The 17,455-nt window shown below is 43.2% G+C and overlaps 2 protein-coding genes across 5 annotated transcripts in view; one reads left to right on the top strand and one right to left on the bottom strand.

Annotated features, from left to right (window-relative positions):
• The window catches only part of SMYD3 (SET and MYND domain containing 3), a 768,831-nt gene that overhangs the window by 688,158 nt on the left and 63,218 nt on the right, over positions 1-17,455 (top strand). The gene's annotated exons all lie outside the window — the stretch shown is intronic.
• On the bottom strand, positions 14,442-15,402 carry LOC119244541 (small ubiquitin-related modifier 2-like). Its single transcript, XM_037510321.2, has one exon. The coding sequence runs from the start codon at positions 15,319-15,321 to the stop codon at positions 15,034-15,036; it is 288 nt and encodes a 95-aa protein (XP_037366218.1). The 5' UTR covers positions 15,322-15,402; the 3' UTR covers positions 14,442-15,033.

Below are 17,455 nucleotides of genomic sequence, written 5' to 3'. Positions count from 1 at the left end.
ATGAAGAAACTTTTATCAGGCTACATTGTACAGACTATGTGGTCAGTGCCCTTTAAGAATATCAAGGAAATATTGAAAAACTGCCAGAGACCAGAGGAGACCAGGAGGCATGAAAACTGAATACAATTTGTCCCCGAATTGGAATCCAGAACAGAAAACAAACAAACAAACAAAAAAAAAAAAACATTGGTGGAAATACTGATAAACTCCAAATGAAGTCTGGAGTTTTGTTAATAGTAATGGCCAACACTAGTGTCTTAGTTTTGACAAATGTTCCTTGGAAATGTAAGATCTTAACATCAAGGGAACTGAAAAAGGGTTTATGGGAACTCTCTGTATTATCTTTGCAACTTTTCTTGAATCTAAAATTAGCCCAAAATAAAACATATATTTTTTTAAAAAAGATTATTATGAAATAGCATTGTAAAAACAAAATTTTTGTCACACCCCAGTAGTATAATTAGAGGCTGTTGAAATCACCAAATTTCTAGGAATAGTTAATAAAAGCTTTGAAGTGAGAAGATGGTGGCTAGTTCTTGAATGATGATTCTTTCATAATGAAGAAGTTTCTCTCTGTTCCAAGCATCTGTCAAAAAATCCCAGTGAAGTTAATACCTTCCAGTGACCTGATACTCAGTTAAGGAAGTGTTAAAAATATAAATTTATCAAAAAGAAAGGCACACAAAACTCTAATCTTCCTTGATAGGGTTCAAAATTATGTTTACCCTGAAGATGCAAGATAGGGCAAAGGTCATGAAAAGTTTCTAAAAGGCAACTTTATCAACAGGATATTTAACATAACTTCCAGAGGTCAAAAAATGGCTTTTGAAGGCAAAGAGTGATTAGATATAAACTGTAACTGTAATAATGACTACAAGAGGCTTAGGCACCTATATAAGTAAATATAGGCTCTTGTATTTTAAAAACAAATCTGTATACTTGGGCCTCCCTAGTGGCCTAGAGGTTAAGTCTCAGTGCTATCACCTCTATGGCCTGAGTTCAATCCCTGGCCAGGATGCTGACCCACATATGCATAGGAGATCTCTCCTGTGTTGCCCTCTGCTCCCCTTAGCAGTATATTTCAGTGAATTCACTTGTTCTGCTCCCCTCTCTGTCTCTGGCGAATCCTTTTACCTCATACGCCTCTGGCTTACACCCTAGTTCTTTTACACAAAAATAAATAAATATATCTTTTAAAAAATCTGTGTACTTGTAATCAGATATTTCTACCCATCTCCCCAAAACTGCTATTAAATCAATGGGAAACTCACAATTGATGCTATTTTAGAATCCTGGAATAAGGCAGGTAGAATACATTTTTCCAAACTGCCCATGGAACCCTGTGTTTCCATGGAGCACACGAGTAAAAGAACTCTACCCTTTTAGTGAATCCTATATCCATTTGAGAGAAGAGGAATTCTCAGGCTGAATACTGGCATGATTGTAGCTGTTAAATTTGGCTATGAGTATGTGGATATATTTGATTAATGGTTACAGAACTCAAAGGTGCTCACCATATAAGCGAATCCTGAAGAGTGAGACCCAACCTCTTGACTGATTATTGAGCCAGGCATTAGGTCAGATGGGGCATGCAGATCCTTTGCAGATTCTTTGAATGTGCTAAGGATGCCTCAAATGTGCCCATTCACTAGAAAATGAGGCTGAAAATCATGAAGGTACACATGGTTGGCAAAAACCTTCCTTTCCTCTTCCAGAAAGACAGGGAGTTTGAGGAAATTCATATTTATCCCTGAGAGAAGAAATAAATTTTACTTCTTTTATATGTGCTTGGGTGATGTCACACAAAGTGTCCAATTCAAAACTCCCTAATTGTGAGCCAAGATTCTCCTCTCTCCCAAGTACACGCACACATGGGCACGCGCACGCACAGATACACACACACACACACACACACACACTCTCTCTCTCTCTCTCTCTCTCTCTCTCTCTCTCTCTCTCCTCAGCCTTTTCCAGCATCAGCACCATTTTATTAATGGCCAGTGTTGGGTTTGTTTGCCTACAAAACCTTACGTGGCAGTGTTTTCTGTTCTTTCATCAGTGATGGGTTGAAGTTGTCATTTCATCAGTTCCCCTTTCCCCTCACAAAGGCTTTATTAATATAATTCCCTGCCCCAGAATTGACCTTCGATCACTGCAAAACAAGAAAATATTGAAAACAACTTCAACAAAATGAAAAATACTTTGTCACACACCACCCAACATTGGCGACCTTTGTGTGAGCAGTGTAGTAACGTGGGCTGTGACAGGTATGCTTCTGGCTGATGGAAACTTCAAGTTGTTAATGGCTCTTCTGGGAAAAGGCTGTAAGGGCAGAGCTGGCCCCTGCTGTGTCAGAATAACAAGTGAGAGAGAGAGAGAAAGAGAGAGAGAGAGGAAGTTATGGGGTACACATTTAGCCCCCAAATAGTCATAGATGGAGGGTCTGAGAGGACCCATTGCACTTATCAGAGAGATGTCTTATGTTATGGCTAGAGTTTCATCGCTGTATTCAGAGCAGCTGCATTCTAGTTAATTCATCATTTGAGGTCCTGTGTATAGTTCTGTTGTGAAGGATAATTGTTTATTGGTCTCAACAGGGTAGAGAACTATCATTATAGAAAACAATAACTAAAGGCGTGCCCTGGCTAAAATATTGAATGTGTCGTGCACACAAACATATGGACCCAGACTTTTGAAGTTCAAATATTGTTTACTTTGGATTAGCTCAAGTTTGTTTAAAAGGCGTGTGGAATTTGGATGATGTTGTTGATACTGCTGTTTGTGGTGAGAGAAACCAGGCCAACACCTGTGATGTAAAGAGGAAAGTGGGGCAGGGCTATGTGCTAAGAGGCCACCCACCAAGTATCCACATCTCACTCTAAATGCCAATTCTCAAATTCACTGCAGGCATTGCAGGGGTGGGAAGTGACATTTGGACTGGAAGAAGAAATATCTGTCTCTTCCGGTTGAAAAAGAGCTGTTGCCACTCTCAAATGAAAGATTAGTGAATCTGCATACAGCTTGCCCCACTCTGGTGAACTATAAATCTTAATTGTAATTGGGTGTTGCCAGGGAAAATCAGTCATCTCTAAGCATTCTGCTTTCTCTGGCAGCACAGGCAATGTTTGTTGATTACTCCCTGTCACAATTTTTGGTCTAGAAAATCCCCAGAAACGCATTTTCTGTAGGTTCTCAGAAAACAAAAGACAAGTTGGTGCCCAGGCCAGTTACCTGCTCACTTACACACATGGCTACTGGTCATTTTTCACTGGTTCTCATTTTATCTTCACTTTGGGTATGTGTCATATGTAAAAAACAAAACAAAAACAGCTTTATTGAAATGTAATTCACATATCATACAATCTACCCATTTAAAGTGTACAAGTCAGGGGCCTGCCTGATGGTGCAAGGAGTTAAGCACTGCACTGTGAAGCAATCCACAGCCTCTGCAGCAAGCATTCCATCCTGGCCAGCTAGGGAGCAACTCATATGGCGAAGCAGACCTTTCCTGCCTTGCTTGCTGCTCCCCTCAGCAGTGTATTTCAGTCATTCTGCCTGTTCTTTTCCCCACTGTGTCTCTAATGGATCCTCTCACCACCCCACCCACACACATCTCTGGCCTGTACCCCAGCTGTTGTATACATAAATAAATAAATCTTTTAAAAAAATAAAGTGTACAAGTCAAGCCACATGTGAAAAATGAAGTTGGATCACTCTCTAACCTCTTACACAAAAATAAACTCCAAGTGGATTAAAGATTTAAGAACTTCAGCAATAAAATAAATAGAAGAAAACATAAGTGGTATGTTCCATGACATCAAGGATAAAGATGTCTTTGGGCACCCAACCTTCAAGGCACAGGACATAAACATGAAAATAAACAATTGGGGCTCACTCAAGTTAAAAATCTTTTACACAGAGAAAGAAAATACAAATAGTTTCAAAAGACACCCTATTGAACAGAAGAAAATATTTGCATAATATATGATAAGAGTTCATATACAAGACATAAAAAAGAACTACACAATTCAATAAGAAAAGCAAACAACCCAATTAATAAATGGGCAATAGATATGAACAGACGGTTCTCCAGAGAGGATCTCCAGAAGGTCAGTAGACATATGAAAAATGTTCATCATTTCTTCCAATAGGAGAGATGCAGGTTAAAACCATAATGAGATGCTATCTCACACCTGTATGGCTCATATTAAAAAGGCCTCCAATAAATTTGTTGGAGAGGATGCAGAAAAGGAGGGATCCTGTGACTCTGCTGAAGACAATATAAACTGGTCAACCATTATGGAAAGCAGTCTGGACTTACCTTAAAAAACTGAAAATGGAAATACCATGCAACCCAATAATCCCACTCTTGGGCATCCATTCAAAGTATATGAAACCATCAACACACACACACAAACACACACGCACACACACAAAAGCAACTACATTCCGGCCTCCCATGGTGGCGCAGCGGTTGAGCGCTGGGCTGCGAAGGTGCCCACAGCCTCTGCAGCTCAAGTTCTATCACCGGCTGCCGGCAAGGGTCCCATGTGATGCGACAGACCTCTCCTGCAGCATCCACTGCTCCCTTCAGCAGTGTATTTCATCAGTCTGCCTGTTCTATTCCTCGCTTTGGCTCTGGTGAATTCTCTCACCCTCCCGCACTTGTGACTGTACCCAGTGCTTGTATAAATTAATAAATCTTTTTAAAAAAGAAAACATAAAAAAAACAACTACATTGTACACTGTTCAGAGTGGCGAACAGCTGGGACAAAATAGCGGGGACATAGAAGCAACCTAATGTCCACCAATAGACAACTAGATGAAGAATATGTGGTATACCCACACTATGGAGTACTGTCTATCCATAGGAATGATGAAATGTGGCCATTTTCAACAAAATGGAGGGAGATTGAGAGAATTATATGTAATAAAGCAAGTCAGAAAAACAAAACAAATACTGGACATTTAGACAACACACTTGAATAATGTAAAATACTTACAAAAACAAATGGACATTAATAAATGCCACAAGGTCTCTGAGATTAAGAGGGAAGAGTATGGGAAAGTGGCGGAGGGGTACATGGGCGGGCTATGGTAGGGAAAAATAAAGTGTACAACTCAATGACTAAAAGATTTTTATAATTATGCAGCAATCGTTTTTATGTAGTCAGTCTCAGAGCATTTTCATTTCCCCAAAGCAGATCTGTATGCTTTAGCTGTCATACCTCACTCCCCACCCCTGTAATGTGTAGGTAAGCAGTAATCTGTTTTCTGTCTCTCTAGAATGACATATTCTGGACATCTTATGTAAATGAAATAGTGCAATATGTGAACTTTTGTGACTGACTCCCTTCATTTAGCGTATTTTTAATACTTGCCCATACTGTGGCATATATTAGTAGCTCATTTCTTTTTATGATAAATGATATTCTGCTTTATTGATATACCACATTTTACTGATATACCACATTATCCATTTATGAGGTGGTGGATGTTTGGGTTCTTTCCATGATTTGGCTGTTAAAAATTACACTGCTATACAGCACTATTTACAATAGCTAAGCTATGGAAACAGCCCAAATGCCCCAAAATAGATGATTGAATCAAGAAGCTGCGGTACATATACACAATGGAATATTACTCAGCAATCAAAAAAGATATACAATTTGCAGCAACATGGATGCGAAATAAGCCAGAAGAAAAAGAAAAATATTGAATGGTCTCACTCATAGCAGGAATTTAGAAAACCTAAATGAGGGACCAGGAAAAAGACTAATTATAATAATAAAGTAAAAATCAATATCAACAAGGAACTATAAACCAGACACACTGGGGGGGGAGGGGAGAAGGGATTAGAGTCAAAATAAGAGGGTGGGAATTATATGGGGAATATAACCAAGATGAAAATGCATACATTGTGCAAAAATGAAAAATGATATAAAATATATAAAATTAAATTAAATTAAAAATAATAATGCTGCTATAGCATTTGTACACAAATTTTTGTGTGGACTTGTTTTAATTTCTTTCAAGTATCTAGGACTGGGAAATGTTAGATCATATGGTAACTCTATGTTAAACTTCTTCAAAGTTGCTGCAAAATTTTATACTAGGGTTCTAATTTTATATGAGTGTTCTCATTTCATTTCCTTACCACCACTTTTTATGTCTGTCTTTTGATTCTAGCCAGCCTAGTGGAGCTTGCAGTGGTATCTCACTAGGGCTTTTTTTTTTTTTTTTTTAAGATTTATTTATTTATTTATACATGCACTGGGTACAGTCAGAAGCACGGGAGGACGAGGGAATTCACCAGAGCCAGAGCGGGGAGCAGAACAGGCAGAGAGACCGAGGTACACTGCTGAGGGGAGCAGCGGGCGGCAGGAGAGGTCTGTGCGCCATGTGGGACCCTCACCTGGTGGCCGGGGATCTAACCCGCGCTGCTGTGGAGGCTGCGGGCAGCTTCGCAACCCAGCGCTCTACCGCTGCGCCACTGGGGAGGCCCTCTCACTAGGGTTTTGATTTGCCTTATTGATCATTTGTATTTCTTCTTTAGAGAGATGTCTATTCTGATCCTTTGCCCATATTTTAAGCAGTTTCCTTTCCATTATTGAGTTTTTATTCATATATATATATATAATCACACATGAGATTTGCAAATATTTTCTCTCATTGTGTTCATTATCCTTTCACTTTGTTTTGAACCATAAAAGGTTTTAATTTTAATGATGTCCATTTTGTTTATGTTTTCTTTTGTTGCTCATACTTTTGGTATCACTTCCAAGGAACCATTCCCTATGTGTATTCATGGATTTGTTAATACAATACTTACGCCTGTTCTTTTGTAAGAATTTCATAGTTTTAGCTTGATTCATTTTGAGTTCATCTTTGTTTTGGAATAAGGCATAAGGCAGGGTCAAACCCTATCTCCTGTGGATTTCAGTTATTATATATCATACATCATCTTTTAAGAAAACAAAACAGCCTTTTTCAGATAGTCACTAACTACTCTTACAGTTGCATCCCACTGGTAAGGGACAGGTGGGAGGAGAATACAGAGACTCTTGACTTCTGAAAAAATAAACACCTAATCACATAAAACAGGCATATGCTGGAGTCTGAAGCGCTGGAATTGGCTTCTTAAACTTTAGTCTGAGTCCCAGCCCTCTTACTCACTAACTGAAGTCTCGGTCAAATCTAATTGCCCCATCCATGAAAGGGTAGTTATTGGAATATAAACTCCAAGAAAGTGGAAACTTCCTCTGCTTTGTTTAATTTTGCATCTCTAGGACCTAGAAAAGTGCCCAGCACAAGTAAGATCGTTTTTTTTTTTTTAATTTTTATTTATTTATACATGCACTGGGTACTGTCAGAAGTGCGGGAGGGTGAGAGAATTCACCAGAGCCAGAGCGGGGAGCAGAGCAGGCAGAAGGACCGAAGTACACTGCTGAGGGGAGCAGCGGGTGGCAGGAGAGGTCTGCCGCCATGCGGGACCCTCCTCTGGTGGCCGGGGAGCAGCCGGGGAACGAACCGGCGCCGTGGAGGCTGCGGGCAGCTTCGCAACCCAGCGCTCAACCGCTGCGCCACCAGGGAGGCCCAAAATCTTTTTTAAAAAAATATTTATTTTTATTTATTAATTTTTAATCTATTTATGCATACAAGAACTGGGGTGTAGGCCAGAGGTGTGGGGGGGTGGTGAGACGATTCACCAGAGTCAGAGTGGGGAACACAACAGGCAGATTGACTGAAATACACTGCTGAGGGGAGCAGCGGGCAAGACAGGCGAGGTCTGCTGCACCATATATGGCTTAGTTCCCTGGCTGGGGCATCAAACTCAGGCCATAGCAGTGACAGTGCCAACTCCTCGGCCACCAGGGTGGCCCCACAAGTAAGCTCTTAATAAGCATTTGTTGATTGACTGAGTAAATAACATATAATCCTCCCAAATTATTAGAAAGGTATGCATTTTAAAAATGTGTTCAAGTATTTTATGACCTATAAAAAGCTATAGAAATATATGATTTCTTTGTAGTTGAAAGAGGATGTGGGTAGCTGTGACAATATAGAAAACCTGCAAATGAGGTGAATATATTTTTTCTAGAAGCTGTAATTATCTTTAAGGTACTAAAGAACCAGTGATCCTTTAATAAAGTTAATTTAATAAAGAATTTTGAGGTCATAAAATGTTAATGCCATGCTCTAAATTTTCACATTTTATGCTGGAGAGAATTGCATTCTCCTTGGCCTTCCATAGGAGCAAGCAATATTGGGGTTGGGAGCCGGGGCAGATGTGAGGGACCGGGAGAACCTGTCTTGTATTTCAGTTATTTAATATCTATCTGGGTAAGGGGTGGGAATTTGCCTTATTCTTTATTCGTTTCTTTCTGTTCAATATTCCTTTTCATCTTTTTTTCCCTGCAGAAATAAGAAAGAAGTACTTTTGTATCCCTTTAAAATAACCAAATTTGGGGTGCAAGCTCTCTTTCCTGCATCTGCACACTTAATGCCTTAAGGCACAATTCTAATGTAGAGAAATCTTTAAAGAATTCTGGTTAGATGGGGCCCAGCACCTGAAGTAGTGGTCAAAGACCAACTAGAAGGCAAAAATCCTGGTTCCAGACCAGTCATGAATTAGCTCTGTAACCAATCTAGTCATTTTGCATCTCTGGGTCCCAATTTGTCATCTTAAAAATGAGAATGCTAAGCCGGATGTTCCCTATGGGCCCATCCAGCTCTCAAATTACGTTGTTGTATGGTACTTTTGGTCAAAAAGCATTTAACAGGTGCTGGCTATCTCCCTGGGCTGCAATCAGAGGCATATATCCCTCCTTGGAGGATCATACAGCAGTATATACTGCTAATGATGAGCATGTGTACCCAACTGAATTCACCTTGCAAGCAAAGGAGAAACAAAGTACAAGGAATGTCATTGGGAACATTCAGTTGATTTGGAAGAAGAGAATTTTGATCTGGACCTTCTGAAAGCATTGGATTTGGATTGGGTGAGAGGTCACGTGTGCAGGTCATGCAGATGGGGACTATCCTGATGGGATGGGAGGCCAGGAGTCAAGTGCTCATCCCAACTCGGCAACTGTCCAGAAGTTGCCCTTGGGTATTGCCTCATGCATCCTTGGCATCCCTGTCTGTTACTCACTCATGACAGGAAGTAAGGACTAATGATAGGCAGTAGACTGTAGAATCAGAGTGGCCTGGGGAAGTCTGAGAGATGCACATTGCTGCACTTGGAAGCTGGGTGACCTCGATGTGTACTTACCCTTCCAAATCTTAATTTCCTTCTTTGTAGATCACAATAATGGCTCTCAAGGGTTGCTTGAGGACTGTGTAACAGGACAGATTAGAACAGTGTGAGTGCTGTTTTCTTCTTAATAAAGCTTTTCTGTAAGTGAAGTTGAATTAAAGGAGGGGAAGAAAACAGCATTTAGAAAAACCTGTTGGAACATTGAAGGGGATATTATTCTGTCATAAAAAGGAAGGAAATTCTGATATGCTAGAATACAAATGATCTTTGAGAACAGTATGATAAGTGAAACAAGACAGTCACAAAAAGAGAAATGTGTATGCTTTCACTTAGACACACTGTCTAAAGTAGCCAAACTGATAGAAATGGAAAGTAAAATGGTGCTTTCGAGGAGCTGGGAGAAGGGGGAATAGGTAGTTGTTAAAAGGATATAGAGTTTCAGTTTTGCACAATGAAAAAGCTCTGGAGATGTGTGGCAAAACAATGAGAATATACTTAACATCAGTGAGTGTGCACTTAAAGAAAAATAAGCCTAGTAGAGTAAATGTATTGTTAGGATGCATCTTCTTTAATTTTCATTTAATAAATATTTAAGTAATTTATAAAACACTGTGCTGGATGCTAATGGTAGTAAAACAATGCTAAAACAGTACTGAAAAGAATGCCAAGAACGGAGCCAAGGTGAGGGACTGGTCACTGTCTACGGGTTCTCACTTGTGTGCTGACAAGTGCAAGACCACTCAGGCTCGGGGGGCAACTACATTGGGGTTTATTTAACCAACAGGAGACTGGGGGGAAAGTTTCTAAGGCCACATGTGCCTGGCTGTCTCATCCAGATAGTGCCCACGGTGCCCAGCAGCCCCCAGCAAAGGCTGCTGTGGTGCTGTCCTGTCAATGAGGGCCTAGAGCTGGGGGCACATTGATATGCAGTGGACCAATGTCCAACTCAGGGTGGCAGCTGGAGGTGAACGTGGGAGGGGACACTGAGGTGATACCACAGCCACCTGCAGCAATAGTCTGAAGGCTGGGATGGACAGCACCAGATGCCAGACCAGACAGCAACAGACTCAACAGCACCAGGAGACGGTGCCAGGGAACCAGAGTGGTGGACAGCTCTCAAAGGGGGCTGGACAGAGTGCTGGTCACCAATCAGTAATACTGATCAGCACCAGTCACCAGGAGGTGGTGTCAGAGACACCAGTGCCACAGCTATTCGTGAGCTCTTGGTGTGAACCAATAGCCAATAACTCATTGAGACATAGGCCAAGGCTGATGGTAGTACCCCTTGTGGGTGATGTCAGAGGCAGGGCTGGAGGCAGGTGTAGCAGCTGGGTCTCTGCATTGGTCTGTGGAAGTCCTAAAATCTGCTGAGTTCTGCAGGTCTGCAGAGATTTGCTGAGTCCCACAGAATTTGTCTATTCCATTTCTTTTTTGAATGCCATCTGCTGAATGAATCAATTTGGGGCCTTATATCCTCTTCAGGGTCCTCCTCCCTACAAACCTGATTGGATCAGTTTTCATCCTAGGCATTTGATTGGTGCCATTAAGCACCAATCAGTTTGTTGAATTTTTGATCTGAATAATAAGGGTAAGCCCTTGACTGACAGCTGGAGAGCTTGACCTGATTGATCCATTTATCATCCAGGAACTAGATACAAAAGGAACAGCCCCGGTATATGCCCTGACCCACCTACATGGAGGTCTGGGCAGGCTCTGGACCAGTGGGCTCTGGGGAGCCACTACAGGAGCTGGCCTCAGTGGGACTGGTGCCACACTGCACCCATTGCCCCTTCAGCAGAGCCACATGTAACAATGCAAGGGGTATAGGGCCTGCAGCAGGACTGGACATGGGTCCCAGCTGCTACAGGGCGGACTTCATTGGGAGCCTGTCATGTTGGCCTGGCACTCCTTGGGCCTCTACTGTGGGATCCCAGGAATAACTTGCTCTGGGACATGGAAATTTTGTCACTACAGCCCCGGTGGGGCTGCTCGCCCTGGAGCAACAGAGCACTCCTGCTGTTGCCCCCTCCACCTGCAGGTTTCAGAGTGACCTGGTGGTGCCCACAGCATTCTGGGCTGCTGGCAGAGTCCCAGCAGGGCCGCTAGTACTGGGGGCAGCAGCAGGGAAGTGTCCACTCCCGCTCTCAAGTGGATGCTGCTGAAACTTCGGGGGAAGGGCATGCTAAGGCAGGGAGCAGGAAACGCCTGCACCTGCTACTGCTGCTGCAGTGCTTTTGCAGCCACTGCCTGTGTTAGTCTGCAGCCTGGCATGTGCTGGAGCCAGAGTAGGGGGAACACCCACAGGCAGTGGGCTAAAGCAGAGGCCTGAACCCCAACAAAACTGGTGTGCCCTACCCCTGCTGGGGTGAGAAGCTGGTCATGCCCCTAGACTTGCACTCAGGGATATCCAGTTTCAGGAAAAGCATAGATATAAAAATAACTAAGAAAGAGTAGGTTCCTCCCTTTAGGGGAGAGTCGTTAAGGGGAACGTTATGGGGAGTTTTATAAAGAGACATCAGTTGTGATCCCAAATATGCCATTACTGGGGCAGTGACCTTGGGTAAGTTACTTAATTCATCTGAACTTTAAGTTTCTGTAGTTGTAAAATAGGAACAATTCATTTCCATCTCACAGTGAAATGAAAATGTATTTAGAGTAACAGGCATATGTTATGAATTCTTGCTCTTATCATTTATTCCTCTCAAAGTGATGTCCAGTCTCATGGAAGAGGTAAGAGAAAGATAGATCCAAAGGCACTAGGAAAACTGCATAGAAGACAAGATATTCAGAGAGGGCCGAGCATGTTCTTGTCTCACCTTATTAGCCCTTTCTTACCTGGAGATGGGGAGGTGAGTCATGAGAAGAGACTGCCATTTGGGACTGAACCCCCAAAATTCATATTTTGAAACTATTTCTCAATGTGATGGTTTTTATAAGTAGGACCTTTGGAGGTAATTAAGTTTAGAAGAGGTCGTGAAAATGAGGCTCTCATGATGAGAACCAGAACAAGACCAGAAAGCTCCCTAGTGTGGGAAGACACAGCAAGAGGCTGGCTATCTGCGAGTCAGCAAGAGGGCTCTCATCGAGAACTGAATCAGCTGACACCTTGATCTTGTACTTCCCGGCCCCCAGATCTTTAAGCACTAACTACTGTTAAGCCACCCGCCTTCTAGTATTTTGTATTTGGCCCAAGGAGACTAATACAGCCACTTACAGATCTCATTCCAGTGACTTCAAGTAGTAGAACCTCCTTCTCGATCTGGGACCAGGTGAGGCAGGAACAACTAAGAGAACCTCGCAGACTGAAGAAGGTGTGGCGTCTTCTAGAGCAGGCTATTTGAAGCTTCTATGGGTTTCCAAGTTTAGGAGAAAGTAGAGAAGTAGGAAAAGCTTCCTAAGGGTGATGGGTAACAAACGCTGGCACAGATGGTCGAGTTTCTTCCTTTAATGTCTGTCTTAGACAATGTGGTATTACACTGTGTCCAGGGCTTCTTTTATAGACTCCTGTTAAGAATCACACAGCCAGATCCCGGCTGCTGACTGAGTGGGTCTTCCTTTTCAGAGGTTACTCAGTGAGTGCTCACCAGCTTGAGAGAAGGGTGCCGCCTTCTCGTTCATCCTTCCATCTCCTCCACTGCCCACTCATTTACTTAGCAAAACTTTTGGTTGCCCAGCGTGGAAGAGAGACTCTGCTAGTAGTGCCTCTGTTTGTCTCAGTGCTGACTGGTATTTGGATAAACTGTAGGAAGAGCAAGATACTTTGAGGCAGCGCCAAGCGGAACAAGGCGCTTGACCTGCTTCCCTGCTTTCAGAGGGCATTGCTGAAGGGCCTAGGTGCTTTCAGACAGTTCTGACAAGTTGGCTGTGATTAAAGGTTATGGAACCTTCAACTTCTGGTAGCCATGAATGCGAGAGGAAGTAGATGTGCAACAACATATGTGGCCCTGGGCCTTTGAGTCTGTAAGTGAAGAGCTGATGCTTGCTGTCATCTGGGCCCTGCTATGTCCTGCTCACTGCTTCCCTGGCAGCACACTTCTTCCCCTCACGCACAGTCAAGTGTGAGAAGCTGAATCCGGGAAGCTTGCCTACCCCACAGTCCCTGGTGCCCTGCCAGAGTTTTGGGTACAGTGCAGTTTTATCCTAGAGCAAGTTTGGTACTGAATCAGAGACGTTCTTCCAATTTTCTTTCCTCATTAGGCATGGTTACTCTTCTGTTGTCCTCTCGTCATCAGATAAGAGAGCAGAAGTCCCTGTCTTATGGATTTCTCTGAAAGGTTACCCAGCAACTGAAGTGAATGACTTGGGGAAAAAGCAGATGGAGAGAGTCAACAAAGTAGAAGCAGGAATAGCGAGAGCTTCTTGAGTGAACATCTATGAAAAGTGTCCATATGGCTGAATATGATAAATCCTGCTGAGATGGCTGACGTGAATGGGAGCTCTGCCTGGACAAAGCAGTTGGCCCAGTAAATTGCTACAATGTGCAGCACCAAGTTTTAATGTTTGAGTTTTAAAGGACACATGCGCTTATTTCCTCTTACCGCATTGCTTTCTAAAAAGTGCTTCTCCTGGCACGGAGGCCTCAGACTTAGAAAAAGATTGTGTGTGTGTGTGTGTGTGTGTGTGTGTGTGTGTGTGAGTGAGTGAGTGTGTGTGTGTGAGAGAGAGAGAGAGAGAGATGGGGGGTTAGGGATGGGGGGACAGAAGAAGAGAACTGAAAAGCTTAGAAACGGGGCAAGGTGGGAAGGAGCGAGAAAGAAAAATGGGTTTTGGATTTGACAATTGCCCTAAAGAAGATGGGGCAGGGAGAAGAAGATGTGTATGAGTTGGACCCTCAAAATACCTTTCCTTTATCTGGCTCTGTTCCCTTTTGAACACTGTCTGGTCCCACTCTTCTGAAGCCACTGGCCTCCATCACTAGATTTCACCCCACAGAACTGAGCTCTCCCTCATCAGAGCTCTCGTGTCTGTGGCATGGCAGACAGAGTGTGATTACTAGGGAGGCAGGGGATGGAAAACCCTTTGCTCTCTCAGTGTCTGAGCACGTCCTACCATTCACCCTGGATGGACAGGACCACATGTCGCCATCACCGTCCAGTTCTTTCTATTAAGCATCTCTTTGACTCAGCCCCTTGCTGGCAGGGATTTGAAGATGGTCTTTCATTGGAGATTTTTTTTTTCATTTTAAACAAGAAGTTTATTTAAACAACAAGACGCTAGACTTGAAGGGAAAACTATCTAGGATTCACTTGTTTTAGAGCAATTTATCCCTGCTTAAAGACAGATTGCCCTACATGTAACAGCTATGTACAAAAAAGTTATAAAATTGTCCTTGGTTTTACAATGATAAATGAAAAACATTAAAATTCTCCAATTGAACAAGGTATGCAAGAATTTTTATGTTGTTCTTTTTTTTGTTAAATATTGAGAGCAAAATAACTTACTGGAATATAAAGATAAGAGCTGAATGAGCATGCCACTGGTGGAGAAAGGGGGTGTATTCACAGAATCAATATTTTTTTCCCCGTCCCATCTCCATTTGGTGTCGATCAAAACATACCGTTGGCCATTTAGTTAAAAAAAAATGCAATATGCTTGTACACATACACCAGTTACTTTATGTACAATAAAGGAAAGGGGAAGGGGAAAATGAAAGAATAGAGAAAGCTATACTGTAGTAGTCAGGATGTGGTGGAACCAAATTGCGGTTTTCTAATTGAGAATGCCTTCTTGGTCTGGAAGAACAGAGTTCTGGAGTAAAGTAGCAGGTTCCCTTTTTAGTGGACACCTCCTGTCTGCTGTTGGAACACATCAGTTGTATCTTCGTCCTCCATGTCCAACTGTGCAGGTGTGCCTGTTTCATTGATTGGTTGCCCGTCAAATGGGAATCTGATCTGCCTCATCGACAAACCCTGTCGTTCGCAATGGGCCTTCATTAGTTTACTAAGTGGTGTCTGCCTCTTAATCTTAAACTGCACCACAGAACCATCCTGACCCGCCACCTTCAAATTAATATGATTGTTGTTCTCAGTCTTGACTCCTTCCTTGGGCTTTTCGTCGGCCATGGTGAGCGCCGGAGTCTCCTCAGCTGCCGCTTCTCAAAAGAGGTACCAGGTCTGCACCGAACGAGCACACAAGCAGCACCAGGAGCGTGGAGAATTTTTTTTTGATGTGCTTTCTGCCACAGGTGTAAAAATGTCTTTGACAAAGAGCAGGAAACTCTGTGGGGCGGCTACAATAGAGAGTGGAAGGCAACCCTGACAAAAAGAGGGGAAATGAGGTTTGGACACATTAAATCCAGGTGTAGGGTAACTGAAAATTATCGAAATTTTCCACCCTTCCGCCATTAGCATCAATGATGGATCTTTGCAGTCCTACACGCATGCCTGATGGCGGGCACCTGGAGTAGTGTGTGGGCATGCATAGTTGGGTGCTGCTGGTCTGAGAGACTAGTCTTATAAGGGCGGCGTCACAGGGATGCCAGCAGAGTGAGAACAAGCAGCAGTGGTGGAAGCAGCAAAGAATAAGCAGCAGAACGAGAGTGGTGTGGAGTGGCGTGGTGTGGAGTGGCGGTGGAGTACGGCAAAGTACAGTGGAGAACGTCATGAAAACAGCTAAGACAACAAAGAGGCTGCTTGAACTGATGATGAACCTACCCGGCCTGAGATGGTTGCACTACACCAGGTTCAGTGCCTCAGTTCTTCTTAGCAGCAGGTTGTGCAGCATCTTCAGGGCACATAATATCTAAATGTGGGAAACAGGATTCTAATCCCTACCTCAGAGGGGTCAATGCAGTGAGACAACAACTGTAGAAAAATTTGGTAGACTATAAAGGGCAAGAGAGGTGCCATTTTGCTACTGCCCTTACCTAGGAAAGGTGTTCTAATGTCATTAAGCAGGAAAGCAACCACACAGAGGGGGTGCTCCTGGGACCAAGTAGCCCCCACTCATCTGTCTGTTTGCTGTTGACTGCAGAATCTGAGTACTTTCTTGGGTGCTCAAATTTTCGTATGCCTCAGGATCACTGAGGGGTCAAACAGAGGCCTGAGGCCCTGCCCCACTTGATTGATCTGGAACCCATAGGTGATTATTTCTCAAGTGTTCTGATGTATCAATAAATTATCCATAAACTACACTTTGTGAAAAATTAGAGTGTGCTGCTGAGACTGGATAACTGTGGAGATGGTGCATGGAGTAGAAGAAAAGCACAGTAAGTAGCAGGGTCCACATGCACCCTTGGGTGGGAGACAGAGTGTGAATATTAATGAACACAGAGTTAATTGGCTGCTCCTCTGGGCTCTGCCGCTGTGGTATCCCATTCACTAAAATAACTTCCTGTGTCTGTGCCTGTTTTGTTCTGGTTAGGGTATGGTTTCTTGCAGTTCTGGGTTTTGTTCTGGTTAGGGTATGGTTTGTGGGTAAGAAGGAATGCTGGGGTCCCAGATTCTTGTAGCCAGGTTTTGAATCTATTTATAACTTTAGAGGAGAGACTGGAGCACATTCCAAACCAGAGCTGTAACACCTGGCAAGCCAGTGGGAATTCTGAGCTGCAAACAGAGTATTCATCCCTGCATGTCTTGGAGGGAGGCCTTGGCTTCGGGTTGGGGGTCTTGGCTAGAAGAACATCATCTGTTTCTTACATTGAAGATCCCTCTATCGGGAGGCAGTAGCTGGCTGGCTTACCATGAAGCTCTTTGTGGTGGAGGTCGTGAAGTTATTTGCTTGGAGTAGGGATCAAGACCATTGTCCTGCTCTGACTTTATCTAACCTGCCAACTTCTGTGAGCTTTGCTTACCCTGCATTATCCTCAGCACTAATGGAACGTCCTGGTGAGGAGTATGTCCTGGGAGTCCAGTAGAGTGTGTGTGGGATAAGGTCATTCTGGAAATTCTGGAAGCTGAGAAAAGCATACCTGTTGGGAATTCCAAAATCCTGTCGGGGGAAGATCCCAAGTGTGTTCTTTAATGGAGTTGCTAGCAGAGCCGTGCAAGTCAAGTGACCTCACGTCCTTTAGAAAGAGCAGCTCCTCAGCAATGCCAGTCACTCAGCACAAAAGATCAAATGCGCCGTTTAAATGAAATCCTACAGCAGCAGCCATTTCACGGGTCCCTGGGGCTACACATGTTCAGTACTAGAAGGACAAGACTTTGAAACAAGTAGGTGGTATAACAATAGAGTTCTCTTTCTGCCCCCAATTAA

This window comes from Talpa occidentalis, unplaced genomic scaffold (genome assembly GCF_014898055.3).
Source record: "Talpa occidentalis isolate TD23 unplaced genomic scaffold, MPIMG_talOcc4v2.1 talOcc4.14, whole genome shotgun sequence".
Lineage (NCBI taxonomy): Eukaryota > Metazoa > Chordata > Mammalia > Eulipotyphla > Talpidae > Talpa > Talpa occidentalis.
Note: the sequence above shows the minus strand (reverse complement) of the source record. Positions and strands in the feature narration are given on the sequence as shown.